We start from the raw sequence: 22,249 nt of genomic DNA on the forward strand, positions 1-22,249 counted from the left end.
AAACATTTCTTCAATATTATCTTCTTCTTATAATACGTACGTTGCTAATTTCATATCGATATCGATTCGATATCTTTATTGTGCAAGTAACATGTGCATCCGTACAGATCGTTATTGATCTACTGTATTGTTAAACGAACGACAGTTTTAATTCTTTCGAGATGAATATTTCTTTTAACAATGAAAGTTATAATATGATTGTATGGATTATAATACATTCACATTTGGAAAAATAAAAATCAAACAGAATTTTTAAAATGGGACGTGTATAATTCTAGTTATAACAAGATTATAACTATATTCTACTGGCTCTCAGTGATGCTAAGAAAATTCTAACAATTTAACAGGCTCCCGAAAGTTATACGCACATGTGGACAATTAGTATCATTTCATATACATTTACCTCTGCAACTATCCAATTCTTCCCTCGAAGCGTAATCATACGTTGCTTCACTTGAGATACGGAAGCATTTTTAATCTCCAGATCGTTAAGCATGTAGATATTAAGTTGTCAGATTGCGATGACTTATCCCTCCTCTTCCATTTATTTGGACCGTCGATTGTCTACAGTTATAAGTTATAAATTTTACTGCGTCTGTGATAAATTGGCAGTATCTTTCACTCAAGCGAGTCTACCACTGCTCTTCAACTATTACAGAAAAACAGACTAATAGTTTTCCTTACACATCATTTTAAGAATTGGTTCTATATCATATAAAAAATGATTCGTATAAAAGTATACGTAGAAATATTTTTCCTCCTAACTCTGATCGTGCAGTCAACAAAAGCAAATTATGAGTTGGAGTTGCTTCAAATTGTGAGTACTTAAACACATTTTTTGGATAAAATTGAATTACGGGAAGTTTTAGTAAAATAAGTTTAACATAATAATATCTAATCTAACACTGTTAAATTTTACTTACAAATTGTTTACTCTAAGAATTCCAATTTCAATGTAACTTATCAACCATGCATTTACATTATACATGTAGTGTATCTGTTCGAAATGTCTACACATGCTTTATTTTTGTAAGTATAAAGCTTAATCATTTTTTCAAGTGAAACTATACATTTTTTATACTCCATTCGATGAATTTTTAACTCCTACAAAAATGTATTTAGGTACTTAAAGTGAAAAAATGATTGGTTTAAAAGATTTAAACGTTTAAAGATAAAAGCAACTGCGTTGTCCTTCCTTGTTTTTTATACAACAAGTTTTATAAGATCAAAGTTAAAATAAAATAGCTCTCAAACTGCCCATTTTTCGGCCCAACAACTTTAATAGCTTTTTTCTAGAGAATTGAAAAGTGAATCGAATGGTGTATACAAAAATATGTAGTTTCATCTTAAAAAGTTACTTTGGAAATAAGAATACAAAAAAGATCAAAATATTCTATTACGTTTTCCCTATGATGTCAAACAAGTTTCGTCTTTCAACTTTCGTCTGAAACATTTTTTCATTTTTTTACATTTCTGATACTTATAAAAAGTACACATTTAAAACGGACATACTGTACATATATGTGATTTACATAGTAATATAAGGAAATCTTATTTACATAGTAATATAAGGAAAGGAACTGTTTGATATACTTTGAAATGATTTTACTTTGCATTACGATTTCTTACTGATGAGCTTTCAAAGAAACTCGTTTGCATTTATTGCGCTCGTGTTTCTATTGAAACACCTACATCGTGTTGGTCTTAAATTGTCTAAATAATTGCGCTATACAATATAATATAATTGTAATTTTTATATCGACTTCGGGAAAGTAGGAAGGTATCTCAATTCGATGGGTATTATCTTTTATAGTTTTTTTATATGCATTATATCCGAAACAAATTAACGAGCCGAGATGATTCCTCTTGCACCTTGTAGGATATATTCTCCCGTTGAACCTGTTACAATTATCAATTAATATTGTGAATCAACATTTGTTATGTCGGATGAAATGTGCTTGATCCGTATAAACAAGTATTATCATTAGGAAATATAAATGTTTTAATTCGTGCAGTTCAATGCTTTCACTTACGTCCAATGCGTTTCCGTGTCCTCTCCCCCCCCTCTCTCTCTTTGTTATCAGACATAATACAGTGAACAGTTACATGTTTTTAATAAAAGTGAAAATTAATATATAAAAATACTTCATGCCAATACATTTAGTACTCGTTTCAATAATCCTTTTTAACAATTTTTAGGTATTTAGACATGGCGATCGCACACCAAGTGAAGAAGAATTATACCCTACATTAGCCTATAATCCTATTTACGAATCGCTTGGTTATGGTCAATTAACTGAGGTAAGTACACGTTATATCTTAATGATATGTAAAATGACTTTAAAATAAAGTATAGTAATAGTAATGGACTTTTCACGTACAATCGTGCCGAACAATTTTTCCCCTACACATTTTTATCGTATTATCGAAATGAACATGAATACTTTGAAGAAAATGCAAAATTAATATTCCACAGTATTATTTTATCGCCTTGCATATCTAATCTAAAGCAAAGCTTAGATATCGAAGAGATTTGTGATAAGATTCAAAGGATTACAAAATATTATTAAACGTAATGAAAACAGGCGGTTTTTTCATTGATCGTACGTCTCATAACTACATTGGTAGCAATTTACTACTTGGAAATATTTACTACAACTTAGAGTCTCCGATCAAGAACAAAAAGTCCTTTAATCGTTATGTTTTTTATTAACTCACATTACTTGGCATTTCTTTAAATAAATTGCAAGGATTAGAAGTAAAATTAGCCTTAGTACAAAGTCCTACGATGTAATATATTTTTATTCTGTTCGTTTTCATCTAGGTTGGGAAAATAAGAGAATTTCGTCTTGGCGCAATGTTGAGAAGACGGTATAGTACATTTCTGGGTGGTAGTCATAAATATGGTAGCGTTTTCGCTTACAGTTCGGACGTTGAGCGAACAAAAATGTCTCTGCAGCTAGTCTTGGCTGGTCTGTATCCTCCTACACTGAGCGAGGAAGGCCGAATACTGTTATCTCCAATAGCAGCGAATTACTTGCCGACGATTGTAGACAATCTACTGTTCCCAATAAGGTGTCCAGCGTAAGTATATAAATCAATTTAAACACATCGTTATTCCCGTTCTTGTGCCTACCGCAATGTAGGATTATACATTGATCTATTATAATACCTATGGAGAAATAATATTACAACGAACAGAAAAACAATGTGACAAAATGTTATACATATAACTGAGATAAAGGGATGCATATTATGACTCTTTGGTTGGTGAAGGGGTGGAGGAAATTGCAAGGTCATTTCTATCTTTCTAAATAGAAAGTCATCGAATGCGGCAGATGTGTGTTTTTAATAAAATTGAAGTCTCATGTTTAATTACATCTTTGCTGTATATCAAATTTTTGTCTACATTAGTCATAAAGAAATTTTGTTAGCAGGGGATAAATTTCATGTATGATTTTCTTTCTAAAATTAACATTATTAATGTTATATTATATTCTTTAAAACGTCGGTATTATGAAAGAAGTCGTTTCTCATAAAAACGATAATTGAAATGCTAGTAACCAATTGATTTTACTTATAATACTTTCTTTTATTGCCAAAAACTGGCACTTAATTTTGATTTTATAAAACTAGGTAATTATAAAATAATTGAAGTTATTCAGAAAGTTGTAGAATTTAATAGTGCGTATATTTTGTAATTAAAATTTATATCTAATGTTATTAAACAAACGATAGAAATTAAATACAGAATAAATAGGCAATACGTATTTACTTGTTATTTAACTTCTTAAGAACTGAGTTCCCTTCTTATATATCCATACGTAATCTATGTCTTATATATCCAGTCTTAAATATCTTAGACATCTTGTATCAGTCTTAGAATGAATATCATATGAATATATATATATATTTTGTTTTATTTGGATATTTTGTATGGGGAACAAATAACAAATTGTAATGTGACTTTCAGATTTCAGATGCAGCTATTATTATGTATCCAAGATGTTTTCTTGAATTTTTCATTTGATTATAATTGTAATATAAAAAATGTTTGTTTCAGTTTCCGCGATGAATATCGTAAAACGAAAAATTCACCTTTGATTCAGAAGAAAATATCGCAGAACAAACGACTTTTTGAGTATCTTGCAATGCACACTGGTTTAAACATGACATCAGATCCGATTTACTCAACTTATGTACTACACATCTTCTTTACGACACAGGTATGCCTTAACTTCAGTTTAAAATTTTGATTTATTCGTTTATTTTATTTTCAGTTGTACAATTTTGCAATTATATATTAGTCACATAAATGTTTATATGAACATTTTTCCTAATTATTTTATCGCCTGAAAAGTACGATCACAATATTTTTACACCATGACGCAAAAATTATACGCGTTCATAATTTCACCGATATGAAAATACACATAAAAGGCGTAAATAAAGTAGGCAACTAAAACCGTGTAATGTTCATCCTATAGTCTATGTTATTATATATGAACTATAAAATTATTATAGTATATTAATACATTAGCAATAATATATTAATCCTACGTTAATATTAATCGTAATAATGTTCGATATCGTAAATGATCTTACATATTGTAACAAAATTCGCGATTAAGTATTAAACTTAGCTACTCGGAGAAAAGAATCTGAAAAATGTATTTTTTTCTCGTAGAAAATTACATTTTATCATAACAACACATACAATTTTACTGCATAATATATTTTACGTTTTTACAATCTGTTAATTGTCTTCGTATGTCACATTTCATTCAATTTTGTATAAAATAATTAATCACGCAGTATAAATATACAGAATTCATTGCATTTTTATAATCATAATTTTATTGCCGTATAAATGGTAACGAACAGGTTCCAATTACTGAAAATTTTTGAATTACAGAAAAGTATGAACATTGCCCTCCCCAAGTGGGCAACCGAAGATGTACAAAGGAAAATAATGACACTTGTAAAATTGGAGTATGATATTCAATCTTATAACACGTTACTGAAGCGACTAAATGGAGGTTTTCTTCTAAAGGAATTCATTAAAAACATGGATATGAAGAAAGATATAAGGTCTCCGAAGATTTATGTATATAGCGGGCATGAAATAAACATTGCAGCTTTTGCCAGAGCACACAATTTAATTAAACCTGAAATCCCCAGTTTTGGATCTGCAATTATGGTTGAAACATTACGAAACAGCATTGGTCAAAAATTTGTTAAGGTACGTTTTGTTAAACTATATAAAATAAAAGTTTACTTGAAATGTGTTGAAATTAATTGTACATGGTGACAAAGAAATAGATGGTCAAACCTTGGTGGCGTATTCTACTGTTCCTAAGGATAAGAGAAGATCAAGTATAACTTCGAAAACTCTTCCTTTCCGGGATATGGACACTTTTGGTAATGGCGTGTGGATTTGCATTCATCCATATAGATGTTGGTTATGAAAATCGACAGTAGCACCTTGACCGTGTCTACAAATTCATTTTTACAGGTACATATCATTGACAAAATATCACTCGTAGTTGATAATCCGGTGGCAGAAGTTCTTGTCCTCGCTTGTATAGGTAAATATTTACAAAGTGGATGACTTTACCGACCTCAGTGGCAGTTTCTCCCTATACGTGTTACAGTCGTTCAGTTTCAGTTTCCAAGATATTCGCAAAAAGCTTTAGTTCAATTTATGTTACGATTACTGCTTATTCTGTCATAGACAGACGCTTCAGGGTCTCCTCATTTTTATATAAACGAACTTGTCTCATTTTCAATAATTCTTTTCAACTCACGTAAGAGAGAAGAATCAATGGGTTAGATAATTATTCAGCCGTCGCGCTGTGAAGCTACTGTGAAATAAGTTGAAGTATTAAACAATAAGACAGGTACAATTCATATTAAGCTTCATGTTATATTACCGTTATTCGAAATCGGAAACACTTCAATCATGATATTGAAAACAGAGGCTATTCGATTATCAAAATCATACCGTCGCCGAAACAGAAACTTTTGCTAATATCTTCGAAACTAAAACCAAGCGAATGTAGCACGTATAAGGAAAGAATCTTCAGAATGTTCACCTTAACGACATATTTAAAGACCGTTCACATTATAATTATTGCTGAATCTGGTAAGGATATAGTGATATTCTTTCACAAAATTTGCCATATTGTGTCACGAAAAACTAAACTTTGTTAAACGAAAACTTTGTTTTCTACTGAGTGTTGGATTCACTTCGACGTGTTTAAGTATCTGATCTCCAACTTTAGTTCTTCGAACTTGTCTGTTTCGCCTTCGGTTAATTGTAGCAGGCGAAAAAGATGCAGATTCCCTAAGTCTACGATACTCCAAAGCAAAAGTATTTGTAACCGAACATCGTCTCGAAGAAAAAATCTGCTGATGGAGATGCTAAAATTCTCTGGCGTTCCCGTTAGCTCGTCCATATGCAAACTGAATATCTGCTCACTCGATAGCAGGATAAATCATTCTGATAGTACTTGCCTCTTCACTATGACATTATGACACGTTTAGATATCCACTGATCTACCATAAAACACGCTGCCTTCAATATCAACGTAAAAAAAGCTTGCCCTAACACATTTACTTCTAGCGAAAGAAATGATGACAATATTTGAAATTCTACCTCTGACAATTACTCTAGTGTGTATATCTCGGAAAGGAAGAGTTTCTCAACTATTGTTTATACAACCTTTTCCTATTCGTAGAAACAGTGGAATACCGTACCAAAATTTGGCCACTTACTCCTTGTCACCCTCTATACAACGTCATGCACTGTTCGAGTTCCAGTGTTTGTTCTTAAATAATGTTTGTCGTGTACGATTCATGTAAAATCTAATCTTATAAATTTCGTTGACAGATATTACACTGGAGTGGCGTTACGGAAGAGTTGATCACTTATACGATTCCCAAATGTGGTGAAATATGTCCATATGAGCAGTACGTAAGACTTATGCAACATGTTATCCCTTCGAAAGAAGAATCAGATTGCTTATGGAATAGTACATCAAAGGAAATGTTACGTCTGTATTACGCAGGACAATTGAATCTACCTAAAATATACAAGTATGTTTTGAATTTCGAAATTCCGGCTTGAAAAGACATTTATGAAAGCCTTTATACCAAAATAACTGCTTATTCTACGCCTGCTACTTGAAACCAAATTACTTTGTTACAAGCCAACGTCTAGTATAACATCTCTGTAAGTGTAATGGAACGCATCAGGCTTTTTTAACGTAAATGTCTGATGACTTGCCTGGATATATATCGTGTGACATCTTTTACTATTTACTGTTTACTATTTACAATCTACATTGATTCAATAAGTCTGATTCAAGATAAAGATAATTTACCAATTATTTATCACGTATTTAGAAAATCCTATGGTAAAGAAATTACTTATTGTAAAAATAATTATTGATCTAATCTCCGTTCTGCACAAATATTGGTGGCTGGGTAATCCTGGCTAGCCAAAGCGTTGACAAAGAGAAAAGCAGGAAAGAAGTTAATACTCATACATATTTTTGTTATCTTATTACTGTTATTAAAAGCAATTAATTTACTATGTTTTATGTATATATAGTCCAGTTAGGTTACAAATAATTATATTTATCATTTATTTATTTATATCCTCTCTCATTGCCCCTCTCCTCTTTCTTATTATTTTGTGTTTATTTATTTAGCAATAATAAGTAACTAAATTTCTTTCAATGATATTGTGCGGAAAGTTATATCGTATTGCGCCACACAACTACAGTTCATACTTTATCGTATGTGTCATACATCATATAACATAATGTTCTGTTAATGTATACTATTTATTTTCATCTATGATCTTACGAGCTTTCACGAGCTTTGTCGTACTAGATTAAACCATATCGTGCAACGAGGTGCACAAGACGCCGCTCCTGGTCGACGTGCAAATTGTTTCCGTTCTATTAATAAATGTTGCTATCTTAGCAAATGTCTTGCATTACTTCCGCAATATTACAACTTCCACTCGATAACGCTGAAAATTTAAATGAATTTAAGATAACGAAAGACACTATACACTGATCTTGATATTTTTGCACCACAGCGTCGAAGTAGTGTCAAAACTAATTTGTTTATTTGTTAGACCGATCGTCTTAAACTAACGATCACTGACCATAGGAGCTCAGAAGAAAGAAATATTGGAAAATTTGTGTTTTATTTATATTCGACGACCAAAACCTCGAGATTAAGAAGGCCAAACATACATTTTTATTATTTTAAAACAACAAACCGAATGAAAAGATGGCGCTTATATTGCATGCGCATAATCCAAACAAAAATTTGTCGTTTGAAATTTATAACCGCTACTGTTTCGACCGTTCGCGGAGAGACGCGATCGCAAGGTAGCACGTCAACGAGAGTTGTAAATTCCCGTTACGATTAAATAGTCGACGCCACGAACTGATCGATTCCATTCTTTTACGCGAGGTAAAATAACGGCCACGAGTCGACGTTTCTGGAGGTCGCCCTGCTTAATGAACCATGCGCTTGCTACTACAATGTTTGTTTGCCGGGCAGCCGCGACGATCCGTCCGCGACATTATAGTGCCGCGATCGACAGTTAAGAATATGACCTATGGTAAGCCGCATGGCGTAACAGCTACTATGTAAAATATATCATGGGTTTCATGATACAGTGTATTCTATCTGTCTATAAATTCACATTGACTTACCGTTAATTTAATGCACGATACTGTATGCGATAAATAGTTATACATAGGTATTATTGCCATAGATAGATATTAATGATAATAGATTCTTTCTCTTACCGATAAGGATAATGTATTTGAAAGAGACAGGTACGACAAGATATTGGTCAATCCTTTCTGTTTTCATAAAAACGAGCGGTAATATTTCATTATTGAATGTTAAGTGAAATATCGAGATAGTAATGAGTCACACCACACTGTATGCAGATAAAGACAGACATCTGGATTGACAAACCATTAATATCATTAGCAAACAAATTATATAGGAAAAATTCCAAGAAATATGTTTCGAAAAAAGTTCTGCAGAATATATTCAACTCAATAAATTCTAAAAACTATAAACTCTACAACAATTATTTATTTATTTGAAATATATTTATGTTTCAACGTGGGATTTTAGAATCAGCAAATACATTTTATAGGATTAGTTATATTATCAACAAAAAATTATTTTCAGTATTAATGTAAACCATGGACATCCTGTAAACTAATTGTGTGAGTGTTATGAGTAAAGACGAATATCTGTTCATCTATTTACCAAACTGTTTGATCAGATTTCGTAATTAATATTGCGATGTATGATGTGTTCATTTATCTATGTAATTATCAAATTTTTCAAACGTTTCCCTTCAAGTGCAATCAGAAATGCCTCCACTTGAGATACGGAAGTAATTTTGCTCTCATAATTGGTTAAGTATGTCATGTTAATTTATCAGATTGCGACGATTTATCTCCCTCTTCCATTTATTTGAACAATTGGTTGCCTGGAGCAATAGACTATAAATTTGATTGCGTTCGCGGTAAATAGATAGTATCTTCCGCTCAGCATTCTGTCCCATCCTACTTTTTTTCATATAAAAACAAACTAATATTCTTCCTTAATTGTTATCAACATCATTTTAAGAGTTATCTCTGTATTATACAAAAAATGATTCGTATAAAAGTATGCGTACAATTATTTTGGTTCTTTTTGATCCTGCAGTCAACAAAGTCGAAGAAAGAAGATTATGAAGTGGAGTTGGTGCAAGTTGTAAGTAGCTAAACATTTTATAATTAATTAAAATTCAGTTGCGAGATGTTTTATAAAATAACTGTAACGCAATAATGTGTAATCATGAAACATATGTGTGTATATATTTGTTTTAGCATTTTTTAATTTTACTCTTAAAATATTAAATTCTGAAAATTCCAATTTTTAATGTAACCCATCGATATATATGTAGTTTACATAGTAATATACAAAAATTTCCAATTTTGTTTAATATACTTCTAAACGATATTCTTTTATAGTGCTGTGTTTTCTAACGAAATTTGTTTCGTGTCTCTATTAGTAAATTTAGGTATTTAGAATAAAGTATTTTTTGATTTTTCGATTTATTAATAACCTTTCAACTATTATTCCAACGTATTAAATTTGTTTCTCAGAATTGAATTTAATGCGAAACAAATTCAATAGCTCCAATAGGAATGGACGTTAAATATGCGCGCCATGTTTACACATAATTAATTTTTATCATAATAAATAAATAGAAAAAAGTTCTGTTTCATAAATAAGATTCGCAACAATTGAAGGGAGTATTTACATAGATTGCATAGTTTATAGCATGCCATTTATACGTTATACCATTTATTACTTAAGTGTAACAAGATATCAGTCGCAAGATAAATGTTAAAAGATATAAGATTTGTATTCTATATAGTAGTAGAAACTGCAACAAGTAAATTGTCCGCATCTTATTTCAATTTAAGTAAAAGATATTATATATAACGTTCGACACAATTTCTTACCGATTATACTATAGGCACATTGATGTATTGAATAAATTGATCAATGCCCAAGAAAAGACATATGCAATATTTTTTGTTCCGATAAAGAAAACAGCTTGACAAATCACAAAATTAAGATAATATTGAAAATGAAAACAATATTCAAATAAGAAAATAATATTGTTTCAAATTTTCAGACATGTTTTCGTTAAAAAATTGTGAAAAGAAAAGTTGATTTCTATGTTGTTTCGAATATTAAAAGTAGCTCTTTGCATTTAAGAAATTATAATTAAAAGGTTTAAAATGTCGTGAATAAGAGCGGAAAATATCATATTCATTTAGTTAATAGTGTTACAAATAAAGAATGATTTAAGCATTTCATAATATAATACAGCAATGGATAATGCAGGAAACTATTGTTCCAGTCACTTGTGCCATAACACGGTTGAAGAAATTATCGATACACGATATCTGGTTCTATATGTTATTGATTATTCCATAGTCTCAACGCAAATCATCGCTGTAATGAATCAGTAATATCACATGAGTATCGAAAATGATAAGGAAATCAGGTGACCCCCAAACCAAAGCATCGAATGTGTGGTCTATCGCGTACTTAATCAATGATAATACTAAAAGAAAAGTAATAAATAAATAACTTTTTATTGCTACAAGTAAAATAATGTAGAACCGACTATTTTATGAAATTCGATTCAAGCCATCACGAATAAATGGAATTGGTAAAGAATCAATCGCAAAACCTATACTACCATGTTACAATAAAACAGATTTCTTGTAAATTCTTTACATGTTTTCTTACAATTTTCATACAATTTTCATGTATCTGTATAAATAGGTATTTCCTAACAAATTGTTAGAAAGTAAAAGAAAATACATGTTCAATACGTTCAAAACGCGTGTAATTCAAATATGTATAATACTCATAATGGCCGACACTGTTTCTTGTCGGTCGATCACGTGAAAAATTGGCGGAAAATATGTAAAGTAAACAGTGTAACATCTGTCATGTAGATAGTATAATTTACAATTTAATTGTAAATTATAGGTCGTTGATCAACAAAAGATGACATATCGTCTGAAATTTAAGAATCAGTAAACAAATGACGATTCAAAACGACACATCTTGCCGATAAGCTAATCGACTTTGCGTAAATTATGAAAATATGTTTTCAGAATAATCATATCTTATCGCTTTATTACAATATACACGTGTTATAGTTTCCTTTTGGCAGTAAAAATGTGTTCAACTGAAATGATTAAACAAATTTGTGAGCTCTGTCAGCTTCATAAAAATTTAGAAAAAGTTTCAAACAGTTAAAGAATACCTGTGTGCTTCGTTAAATACATGGTAAAAAATAGGTATTAGGCAAGGAGAACATTTTTATTGACTTGAAAAGGGGTTTTATTGAAAAAAGGAGTAAGATGTTTAAAGTCGAGAAATGGGAGAATAACTATGACAAAGTAACGCAAAAAGTTGAAACTTCCTTACTCAGTTCGAACTATGCAAAGAATGCTAAAATCACTGAACTTTGAATTAAAAAAAAAAAGAAAAAGAAAAAGAAAAAGAATGGGAAAGGAGATATCTTTATCGAAACAACGAAGAATATTGCATACGTCTTTTCTCGTACGTGTGCAATGTACATATAGTATAATCGGTAAAAAATTGAGTGATCCACTATACAATCCCTGACAAAAAGTTTCCGACCAGACACAGTAATACAAAATTTGCTCCAAACATTCATGTTTTAAAATAATGAAATATTATCGTGTATAGTTAATGATGTAGCGCAACAACACAATTATAATACCATCGAGTTTTCAAAAATAGTTTAAGTGATCGACAACAGTTTAGAAACAAGCAAAAAGGAAATTTTTTTTTTTATTTATTTGTTGAAATTACAGTCAATTCTCGCGTTGAGAATTTTCAGTAATTTTTCTGGCGTGGCGCAGTGACATGGCTGTTTATTTATAATAAGTTAATGCTTATTATAGATAAGTATAATTTATAAGTATTATAAGTAAGTGCATATGCTTAATTTGGATAACTAAATGAATCTAGCGGCAAAAAGGAAATGATGCGAAATTGTTTCCTTTTTTCCCCTTTCTTTAAAAGTCAGCGCGCTTTATTATGCCTGCGAATCGTTAGTCGGACACTCAAAAGTCAAGCGCCGTCACCTCAGAACCTGTCGCTATCCGATGAGACCTATACGTAGAGAACATTCTCCTCCTTCGAAACATGTACTCACCTCTTCTACTTATTCTCTCCACCCCCCTTCTTCTCGAAAAAATGGCAAGTCAGAAAATTCGAGCAAAATTCGGAAGCAATTTTGTCTAATCCTCCAGTAATTTGTCCAACTTCAACCATTTCTTCTACCATTAGTCTGTAATAGAACTTCAATAAGTAAACAAATTTCTTCTATAAGCCTACACGCCTATCCTAGCTTTTTCCGGACCGTTCCTACACTTCAAAATGTCTCGATTGCATTATATACAACAACGACAAATTAAATTAAATTAATATAAAGTAAATAACAACAAAATAACAGAAAATTCCATTTATTATGAAAGAGAAGCAAGAGAAGGAACAAAATGTTACGCGAAGAAGTGGATGCTACTTATAGAAATCATGGAAAAAATTAGGAATAACTGAAATAATTTCCTCAGAAATTAGAATTAACGAATCTGATTGGAATTTCTTTCTAGGATTTCCGTATAATATTATGTTTTTCCTCTTGCTTCTCTTACATAAGAAGTTTGTGCTATTTTACTGTTATTTACTTAATACGAGGTCTCCCTTACTTTCTCATCACTTTATATACATGAAGTGCCTGATCGATAACTTCTTGCCAAGTGTTGTAAAAGTAGCTTAATTAATTAATCTTGTGAATAGAAATATGGAATATATTTGTAATATGCAATAAGAAAGTTGACAAAATACTGGCTGATTCGAAATGCGCTTCAAAAGTGATCGAAGACTTATAATACATTAGGAATTATAATTTTCATAAAAAAATATTTGGATATACAAACAAATTGATATATACAGATGTTTTACATTTAGTATCCGTTTCAATAATCTTTTTTACGAAATTTGCAGGTGTTTAGACATGGCGATCGAACACCAACTAAATCAGAATTATATAAAAAGTTAGCCTATAATCCTATTTACGACTCGCTTGGTTATGGTCAGTTAACCGAGGTAAGTACATATTATATTCTAATAATTCATAAAGTGACTTATTCGATGAAATATAGTAATATAGTAATAGATTTTTTATTTTTATGCTTTTTCTTTATCTACGTAAGGTACGATTTCTGGAAACTAATTTAGATATTGTAATTTGAATTCAACTTTAGCCGTACGTAATGTACAGCAAAGTACTGGAAAAGTATTTCTGTTTCTTGCGGAAAATCATTTCAACGAGTGGAATCTTCTCTTAAAAGTCTCGCGATTTATTGCTATGTCGTATATATTATATACATTATGTACTTCCTTCTCACTTATCACCTTATTATAAAGGTATAATTATATTAACTATATATATGGGCGTGAAACGAATCTTTGTTTGGATTACACGTCGTCATTATGCAATAGAGAGGACATTGGCTAGTGCAAATACGATTATCATAGAACCGGACAAGTAACCGTGGTAATTAGATACTCGAGAAACTAATGACAATGATCCTAGGTTCAATAACGAATCCGCGGTCGACGGGATGATAGATGAACGTGCTCACAAAATCCAAGTCGGACGCGTAATATTCACTGGTCGTAAAGAGTTACTCCTTTCATCAATGAGATCGCGAGCGAGAATGCCTTTCCCGTCCCGATGATGTCACAGAGGAAAACTATATTGGGGTGTGTCTAAGGACACGAGATCATCGGATTCGTCGAGAAAAGCCTTAGTTCAGAAAGTAACGGAAATTGGCGTTGCTGCTAATTGGTCAATCTCCATACCGGTGGTTAGAAAGAGATGCTAGCCGCCCTCGAGGGAAAGTTGCTAGTGGGAGACGCCGCTCGTTGAAAAATAGGTCTCCCCTATTTTCCCGTAGTTGGGACAAAGACTGTTTGTCTGTTTGAAGGACTTTAGTTGGCTAAATCTTAAGATTTATAACAGGCCCTCGGGCTAGCTGAACATGTACTGCGGAGACGCATCGACATCTGGCAATCATCTTACTCGAAGAATAGGGTCTGCGTGTGGCGAGCTACGGGACAGAGACCGTTGGAATGTTTACTGTCGAGTGTTACAACTATTTCCTTTTCAAGGAGAGCTATAGAATTATTCCATGCCTTTGTTAGACAAAGCGTTCATCCCGTGACCGCGGCTACGTTCGGCGACTGGCTGTCGCCTCGAACCCAAGCTCATTATCACAACTCTCGAACAATTACAATCGGATTGAACAACTACAATTGTTTAATTACAGCTATAGTAGACTCTAGGTTACAATGTTGCGGGATTAATCAAAATTCCAAAGACTCCGGTGTTCTTTCATCTCCGACATAAATATATATATATATATATATATGTGTGTGTGTGTGTGTGTGTGTGTGTGTGTGTGTGTGTATACACAGTTTTAAGACATATATATATACATATCAAACTTAAAATTTTTAAAAGCTTATATTAAACTTAAAACTCTTGCAAAGATACTTTCTATTGTAGAAGCATCAACGTGTTGTACCTGTGAAATTCCGTTATAGTGATTTATCGAATGCCCCCGCAGGGTAAATGATAAAGATTATCGAAGATATAAAACGAACCTTATCCAATATAAGACGGAAATAAAATTAGCCCTAGCATAAAGGTCTACGATATAATATATGTTTGTTCTCGTTTAGGCTGGGAAAATAAGAGAATTTCGTCTTGGTGCGATATTGAGAAAACGGTATCGTGCATTTCTTGGTGATCATCATAAATATGGTAGCGTTTATGCCTACAGTTCGGATATTGATCGAACAAAAATGTCTCTGCAATTAGTTCTGGGCGGTCTGTATCCACCAAAGTTGAACAAAGAGGGCCACTTAGAGTTATCTCCAATAGCAACGCATTATGTACCACTGATTCTAGACAATCTAATGTTTCCAATGCTTTGTCCAGCGTAAGTGTATAAATCAATTTAAATACATCGTTATTCATTGTATTTGCCACAATGTAGGATTATGCATTTGACTGTTATAATATTTATGAAAAATACCACTATTAACTTTTACGACATATAAAATCGACGAAATTATATCAATTGTTCAACCAAAAATAAAGCACTCTAAATATACGTTCGCAAAGATATGTTCGTATATATATATACATACACGCTGTATACGTGCACTGCTGGCCAACAATATTGAGTCACTTACTTCTTACATTTATTTATTTAATCAATTATTTGTTCAATTAATTATTTAATTATTAATTAATTATTCATTGAAAAACTCTAATAAATTAATACATTAAATAAATACATCATAAAATACGTACAGTGCGAATGGAATAACGGATTTATAATAAAATATTTCATAAAAACAGTGTAAAGCGTACAATTTGTATTAAATATCAGCATGTGCTCTAAAACTTATGGCCGGCAGTTACCTATATATATATATCGTGTATGCATAATCGATTTACAAATTTTCAAGTACGAAATTATTAATAACTCAGTTATTTAATAATAATTCTTTTATAACTTAGATAATAGTTTTGGCGTTCTGGAGGATTCTAATAAAATATTGTTTTTATTCTTGCTAAATAATTATTGGAAACAATTTATCGAAAAATTATAACATCTCTATAACAGTATCTTCTTTCTAAAAGTTTTCTACAAACATCTCAGATCTGACTATTTTTTAGATGTGTCATTTTTCTAACAAGCTAATCATGTATAGTCTAATATAATCAAAACGGAAATCATAATAAATAAGCAAAAGTCAGGAATTCAATTCAATTCAATGGTTATAGTATCGCATCGATAAAAAGTTACAATTTTTCTCTTTTATTTATAGACGGATTACATGGTCATTGAAACTTGCTGTCATTTTTAAATCTATTATTTTAGTAAGAATAAGAAATGTAACTTGTATGTAAAACAAATAATAAATTATTCGATAGTTTAGTTTTCTGGTACGTTTTCAATCTTTATGACGCTAGTGCTACGTATTCTAGATGTCTTTTTGCACCATTTATTTAGTTCTAATTACAATAGGTAAAACTGTGTTTCTTTTAGATACCTAAAGGAATATATCAAGACTAAAGTTTCATCTTCAGTTCGTGCAACAATATCGAAGAACAAAAAACTTTTCCAGTATCTTGCAAATTACACCGGATCAGACATGATCTTGGATCCAATCTTTTCGACTTACAAGCTGCACCACTTCTTGACAACACAGGTTTGTCTTAAATCCTTTTATTTTACTTTTAGTTTCGGCGTTTCGCTTCATTTTACATCGTCGGCATAGATATATTTATGATTGCTTTGTTATTCACATTGTTACACTTAACACTGATACTAACACTGTTTGAGCCTTCCGAAAAAGAGTTTTGTCGAGAAGGAAAAGAAATCCGAGCAATTTCATTAGTATCACAGCTGGCTTCACCAGGCTGTCGCACTCATACCACATATACATGTATAGTCATTAACTGCAATACCGGCGAAACGTTAGATTTCTTGTTTCATGTTACATGAAGCATTGTTAAGCGTAACAGAGTAAATATGTAGTGACAATCCACACCGTAAATCCATATCAACCTAACGTTTCTCAACATTAAATCTAGTTTGTTAATAATTAAAAAGTGTGAAAAGTGTTGAAGAATTGAATATTTTAAATATATAGAGGAAAGTAAATAGTTATTACAATAATGGCCTTGTTAATCGGTAAAACGTTGATATTTACAAAATGGATATTAGCGAAGTACCTACCGAGCACTTCAAGCTTAACCGAGAGTGAAAAATACAAAATGTTTAGAAATATATCAAAACTGAAGAGTAAAAGAAGTTCATCTTTCGCATTCTGTTTAATACTTACTAAAGAAAATCAATTGTGATTCTGACATCCAACGAACCAAGACAAGAAAACTATAACATTCGATGTCGTAGACTGTAAAAGATCTTGCATATTGTAAGAAGAATCATAAATTAAACTGCTTGGGAATCGTCTGTCGATATTAGACGGCAAGCACTGGGGTCATTGCTAAGCGCGGTCGCTCTTGAACTATTATCGACGTGCTAATTATACCGACATGTCACGGTAATTGGCACGTCGATAATACATACAATTGTATCGATTAATCAGTGATCGCACACTTTTCCAAGAACCGCATTCCTACCTAGTCCATGGTCACACGGGGGGAGTATATTGTATCAAGCCATACAATTTTATTTTTTTTTCGTTAGCACGGCAGCCTGTGCCTCGAAATTCCAACCTTTGTCATGGTCCATCAACAGCCTATCAAATCCCATCTATTAAACATTAAAAGTAGTTTGGAAAATTCATTTCGTTTTGTATAGCAAAATAGATTTCAAAATAAAAAAACATCCAATTTTACTGCATAATATGTTTTACGTTTTTACAAAATGACAATTAATTTCGTATAATATATTTCATATAAAATTCATTAAAGGTAAATTAACGAATAAGTAAATAAATTCATTTCATTTCGTGCAAAATGATAAATACGTAGAATAATATTATACAATGAAATTCATTTGTAATTATAATTTGACTGTTGTAATAATGATGAAAAGCAGAATTTTAATATTACAGGAAAGTATGAACATTACTCTCCCAGAATGGGCAACTAAAGATGTGCAACGCAAAATGGACTCACTTGTTAAATTAGAGTACGATATTCAGTCTCATAACACAATAATGAAACGACTGAATGGAGGTTTCCTTGTAAAGGAATTTATAAAAAACATGGATGCCAAGAAAACTAGAAATTCTCCAAAAATTTACGTATATAGTGGGCATGAAGTGAATGTTGCAGCTTTTGCCAAAGCACACGATTTAACTAAACCTGAAATGCCTTTCTTTGGATCGGCAATTATAGTAGAAAAATTGCGAAATTGTGCCGGCAAGCAATTTGTTAGAGTACGTTTTATTAAATTATGCAAAATGAAGATTTCTCTCAAGACTGATGAAATTAATTATTTAAATTATTTAACAGTAACATATATATAAGTAACATATATATAAGATCTAACGTTATAAATTTTTATCGATAGATGTTACACTGGAGTGGCGTTGAAGAAAAATTAACGACTTATGCGATTCCTAATTGTGGTGAAATATGTCCGTACGAGAAGTACGTAAGACACATGAAACGTGTGATCCCTTCGGACGAAGAATCAGATTGCTTATGGAATAATGTATCGCTGGGAAAGTTACGTCGATATTACACAGGACTATTGGATTTAATTACGAAATAGAGATGTATGTTTTAAATGCGTATTATCGAAGACCTATGTGAATATGGAACTTTCGCGATTTATATAATGCTTTTTCTTGCTATTTTCATGTAAATTTCACTGTTATCGACGTAAAATCGATATGACATAAAGTGGCATTGCAACACTAATAATAACTGGAATTAAAACAGCAAATCGAAAAAAGTTGTCTGTTTCGGAAATGAAATTACAGACGCATGCTAATAACGTATGTTTATAATTGTTACATTATTTTTCGGAACCATTTATATAATTAAGAAGCTAAGCTTAATATCAGTGTCGGTAGCTCAATTTATCGATGTATTTGAGGGCTATTCCCGTTCAAATATATCGAGCATGGAATTTGCCTTCCATGAATACTGCACAATTTTTTTTTTTTTTAAATAAAACAAGTATTCTCAAGTATAATGGAACACTAGTTGAACCGATTCAAAATTTTACGAGCAGCTTATCAGAAATTCTCCATTGGCGTAAAATTAATTTTTCTTAACTAACATTTTTAAATAAATGCTAGTGCAAACGTCCAAATAAAATTCATAGGAATTTTGTTTATCATCTATAGCTCCATCTAGTTGTATCCTAAATTTTGTTGAAAAAATTCAACGCACTGATAATGATAATCGTAATTCGATTGCTACTTGCAAGGGATTTCAATCATTCGAAAATCAAAGTACGAAGAAGACATCGTAGGATCTACGTTATTTTTTAACAATATTCTAAAATTCATAAATTACAGAGGAATATAGTTCGGAATTTGTATAAAATGCTAAAAGGTTTATTCAAAACATTAAGATGGGATAATGAGATAAGATATATGATAATAAAAGATACGACGTGATTCGCTATGAGCATCTGACGCTTGCGGTAGACCGTCTGCGTTCGTAGTTTGCGACGAAACTCTGCGACTATACTCCTGGTACTTTACTGCAGTTCCAGTCGGCTTCGATAGATGGCAGCATCGCTCGTAGACAAGGAGCGCGATAGTATGCGACAAGGACAGACATACTTTTCCCCCTAATTTTACGATTATTCGTTAATTACTCTTTTCCCTGGCAAAATTCGTGAACTTTTAGGATCGTACGATAAAGGTAGAACTCCTGGCAAGATTTTTTTTTTATTTATTTGTTGAAATTACAATCAATTCTCGCGTTGAGAATTTTCAGTAATTTTTCTGGCGTGGCGCAGTGACATGGCTGTTTATTTACAATAAGTTAATACTTATTATAAATAGGTATAATTTATATGTCGGATCACGATTCGAATTTTGGGCGCGCGACGACTCTTCATGTGGACTAGCCATCGTTTCACAAAGCCGAGATTTTATTTACACGTATATACAGGTCTATCACTAAGCTTAACAAATAATAAGTACAACTAATAATAAGTCTAACAAACACTAAGCCTAATGAATAATACGATCTACGAATAATTAAATTAAATAATACTATTAGCAATGTTTGAGTTCAAACGAATCCACGGTCACCGGGATAACTCCTTACTAAGCGAAACTAACTTAGACGCAAATGCGATCGTCGAAAATGCTCGATGTATCACTCTCCAAGGCAATCGCAAGAATGCCAGCCTCGTGGAGATTTTTCTCCCTGTACGATTGCATTTTGTTTTCTATACCCGTTTGGAAGCATCTAGAAGGTTCCAAACGCCGTTGCTAGGCACACTCGTTGGAAGCATCGAGAAAATTCCAAACGCCGTTGCTAGGCAGTTTCTGCCTGGAGTTTTGATTACTAATACAATGTATGTCCCATTGCATCGGCACCTCCGAGGCAACATCACGCGTGGCTAGGCCCGCTCTCGAGGCCGCATGCCGCCACAACTACATTTCTCAGAAAACACATACAACCACTCCAGACCTCCGTTAGATAAAACATCCATCCCGTGACCGTGGCTACGTTCAGCGACCGATTGTCACCTCGAACCCAATCTCGCTTATTACAAATCTTAAGCAATTACAACTATAATAAAATCTAGGCTAAGGTACTAGAGGATGTTCCCAAAATTTCCAAGGAAAGGCTTCGGCTTTCCTTTCATCTCCGACATATAAGTATTATAAGTAAGTGCATATGCTTAATTTGGATAACTAAATGAATCTAGGTGTTACGACCGTTCGCGGAGAGACGCGGTCGCGAGGAAAACGCGTCAGCGAGAGGCGTAAATTCTCGCTACGATTCGGTGAATCGACGCCGCGAAGTAGTCGTTCCCCTGTTTCGGTTAGGATAACAGAGGTGGTTGATATGAATATGACACAGTAGTAAGTTATATTTCACCGTTTATTCCACAACTTATAACGAGGATAGTTACACTGGTGCGTATGTACGAGATGAGTGACTGAGTGATCTGCGGGTGTGTATACCCGCTCGAAGGATGTTGGCCGTTCGAAGGATGCAAAAACAGTACTCTTGGGAGACGATGCTGTCTCGGAGGAGAGCTAAGGATGTGTGTGTCTAGCGCACGGGACCATCGGATTTGTTGGTGCCGATGTTATTTAGGAGAGTGAGGGAATAGGCTTCGTTTTTAATTGGTTAAACGAAGGGTCTTAACCGCCCTCGAGAGAAAGTGGTTAGTGGGAGGAAAGTTGCAGTGGACGTGACAAAAACTAACTTTCCCTTTTTCGCCGTGGTAGACAATAGTCTTAAGAAAATCTTCCGAACCAGATGTTTGTTTTGTTTGAAGGACATTTTCTAGGAAATCTATGAAATTTATGGAAGGTCCTTGAACTATGGAGGATACGCTGCGAGTATCCGAAGACATCTGGCTGCCATATTGCCCGCGGTGTGTGGCCTCGGCTAGGTAGAGTGTTACGCAACGTAACACTAGGCGTTTAGGTCTAGCGGGTAGTGCCTCTTCAGCCTGCGAATCTGGTCCGTCGTATCAAGGAGTCCAGTGATTAGGGGGTTTCGGTGTTTGTTGACTCTTTTGCTATATCTGTCGCTATATTTTGCTATTTCCTCTTTGACTGTGGGTATCTTGAGGTCGCAATGGATGGTTTAGTTGGTAACATACCAAAGTGCGTCTATTAAGGATCTTAGCGTTTTCGATTGGAAGCGTTGAAGTATTTCAATGTTGGAGTTACTTGCTGTTCCCCATAGTTGGATTCCGTAGGTCCAGACAGGTTTTATTACGGTCTTGTAGAGGGTAATTTTATTCTGTATGTTTAGTTTGGAACGTCGGCCCGTGAGCCAATAGAGTACTTTTAGTTTGTCCTTTAGTTGCTTCGTTTTATCTGAGATGTG

General features: G+C 32.7%; 1 protein-coding gene across 1 annotated transcript; it reads left to right on the forward strand.

Annotated features, from left to right (window-relative positions):
- Window positions 1–703: 703 nt before the first annotated feature.
- LOC117238305 lies at window positions 704–19,212 on the forward strand. Its single transcript, XM_033503117.1, has 12 exons — window positions 704–817; window positions 2,200–2,301; window positions 2,825–3,084; window positions 4,064–4,226; window positions 4,916–5,242; window positions 6,893–7,123; window positions 9,583–9,804; window positions 13,660–13,761; window positions 15,403–15,662; window positions 16,782–16,944; window positions 18,319–18,645; window positions 18,780–19,212. The coding sequence occupies exons 1-12, from the start codon at window positions 722–724 to the stop codon at window positions 18,981–18,983; spliced, it is 2,457 nt and encodes an 818-aa protein (XP_033359008.1). The 5' UTR covers window positions 704–721; the 3' UTR covers window positions 18,984–19,212.
- Window positions 19,213–22,249: the final 3,037 nt, after the last annotated feature.

The sequence above is a fragment of the Bombus vosnesenskii genome, unplaced genomic scaffold, assembly GCF_011952255.1.
Source record: "Bombus vosnesenskii isolate JDL3184/JDL3185 unplaced genomic scaffold, Bvos_JDL3184-5_v1.1 scf7180000013447, whole genome shotgun sequence".
In the NCBI taxonomy this organism is placed as follows: domain Eukaryota; kingdom Metazoa; phylum Arthropoda; class Insecta; order Hymenoptera; family Apidae; genus Bombus; species Bombus vosnesenskii.

Bases quoted from the DNA above. Each gene is read 5' to 3' on its own strand.
- LOC117238305 (XM_033503117.1), top strand. From the start codon at position 722: ATGATTCGTATAAAAGTATACGTAGAAATATTTTTCCTCCTAACTCTG. The intron at 4,227-4,915 runs GTATGCCTTAAC...TTTGAATTACAG, and splicing joins ACATCTTCTTTACGACACAG to AAAAGTATGAACATTGCCCT. The intron at 16,945-18,318 runs GTTTGTCTTAAA...TTAATATTACAG, and splicing joins ACCACTTCTTGACAACACAG to GAAAGTATGAACATTACTCT.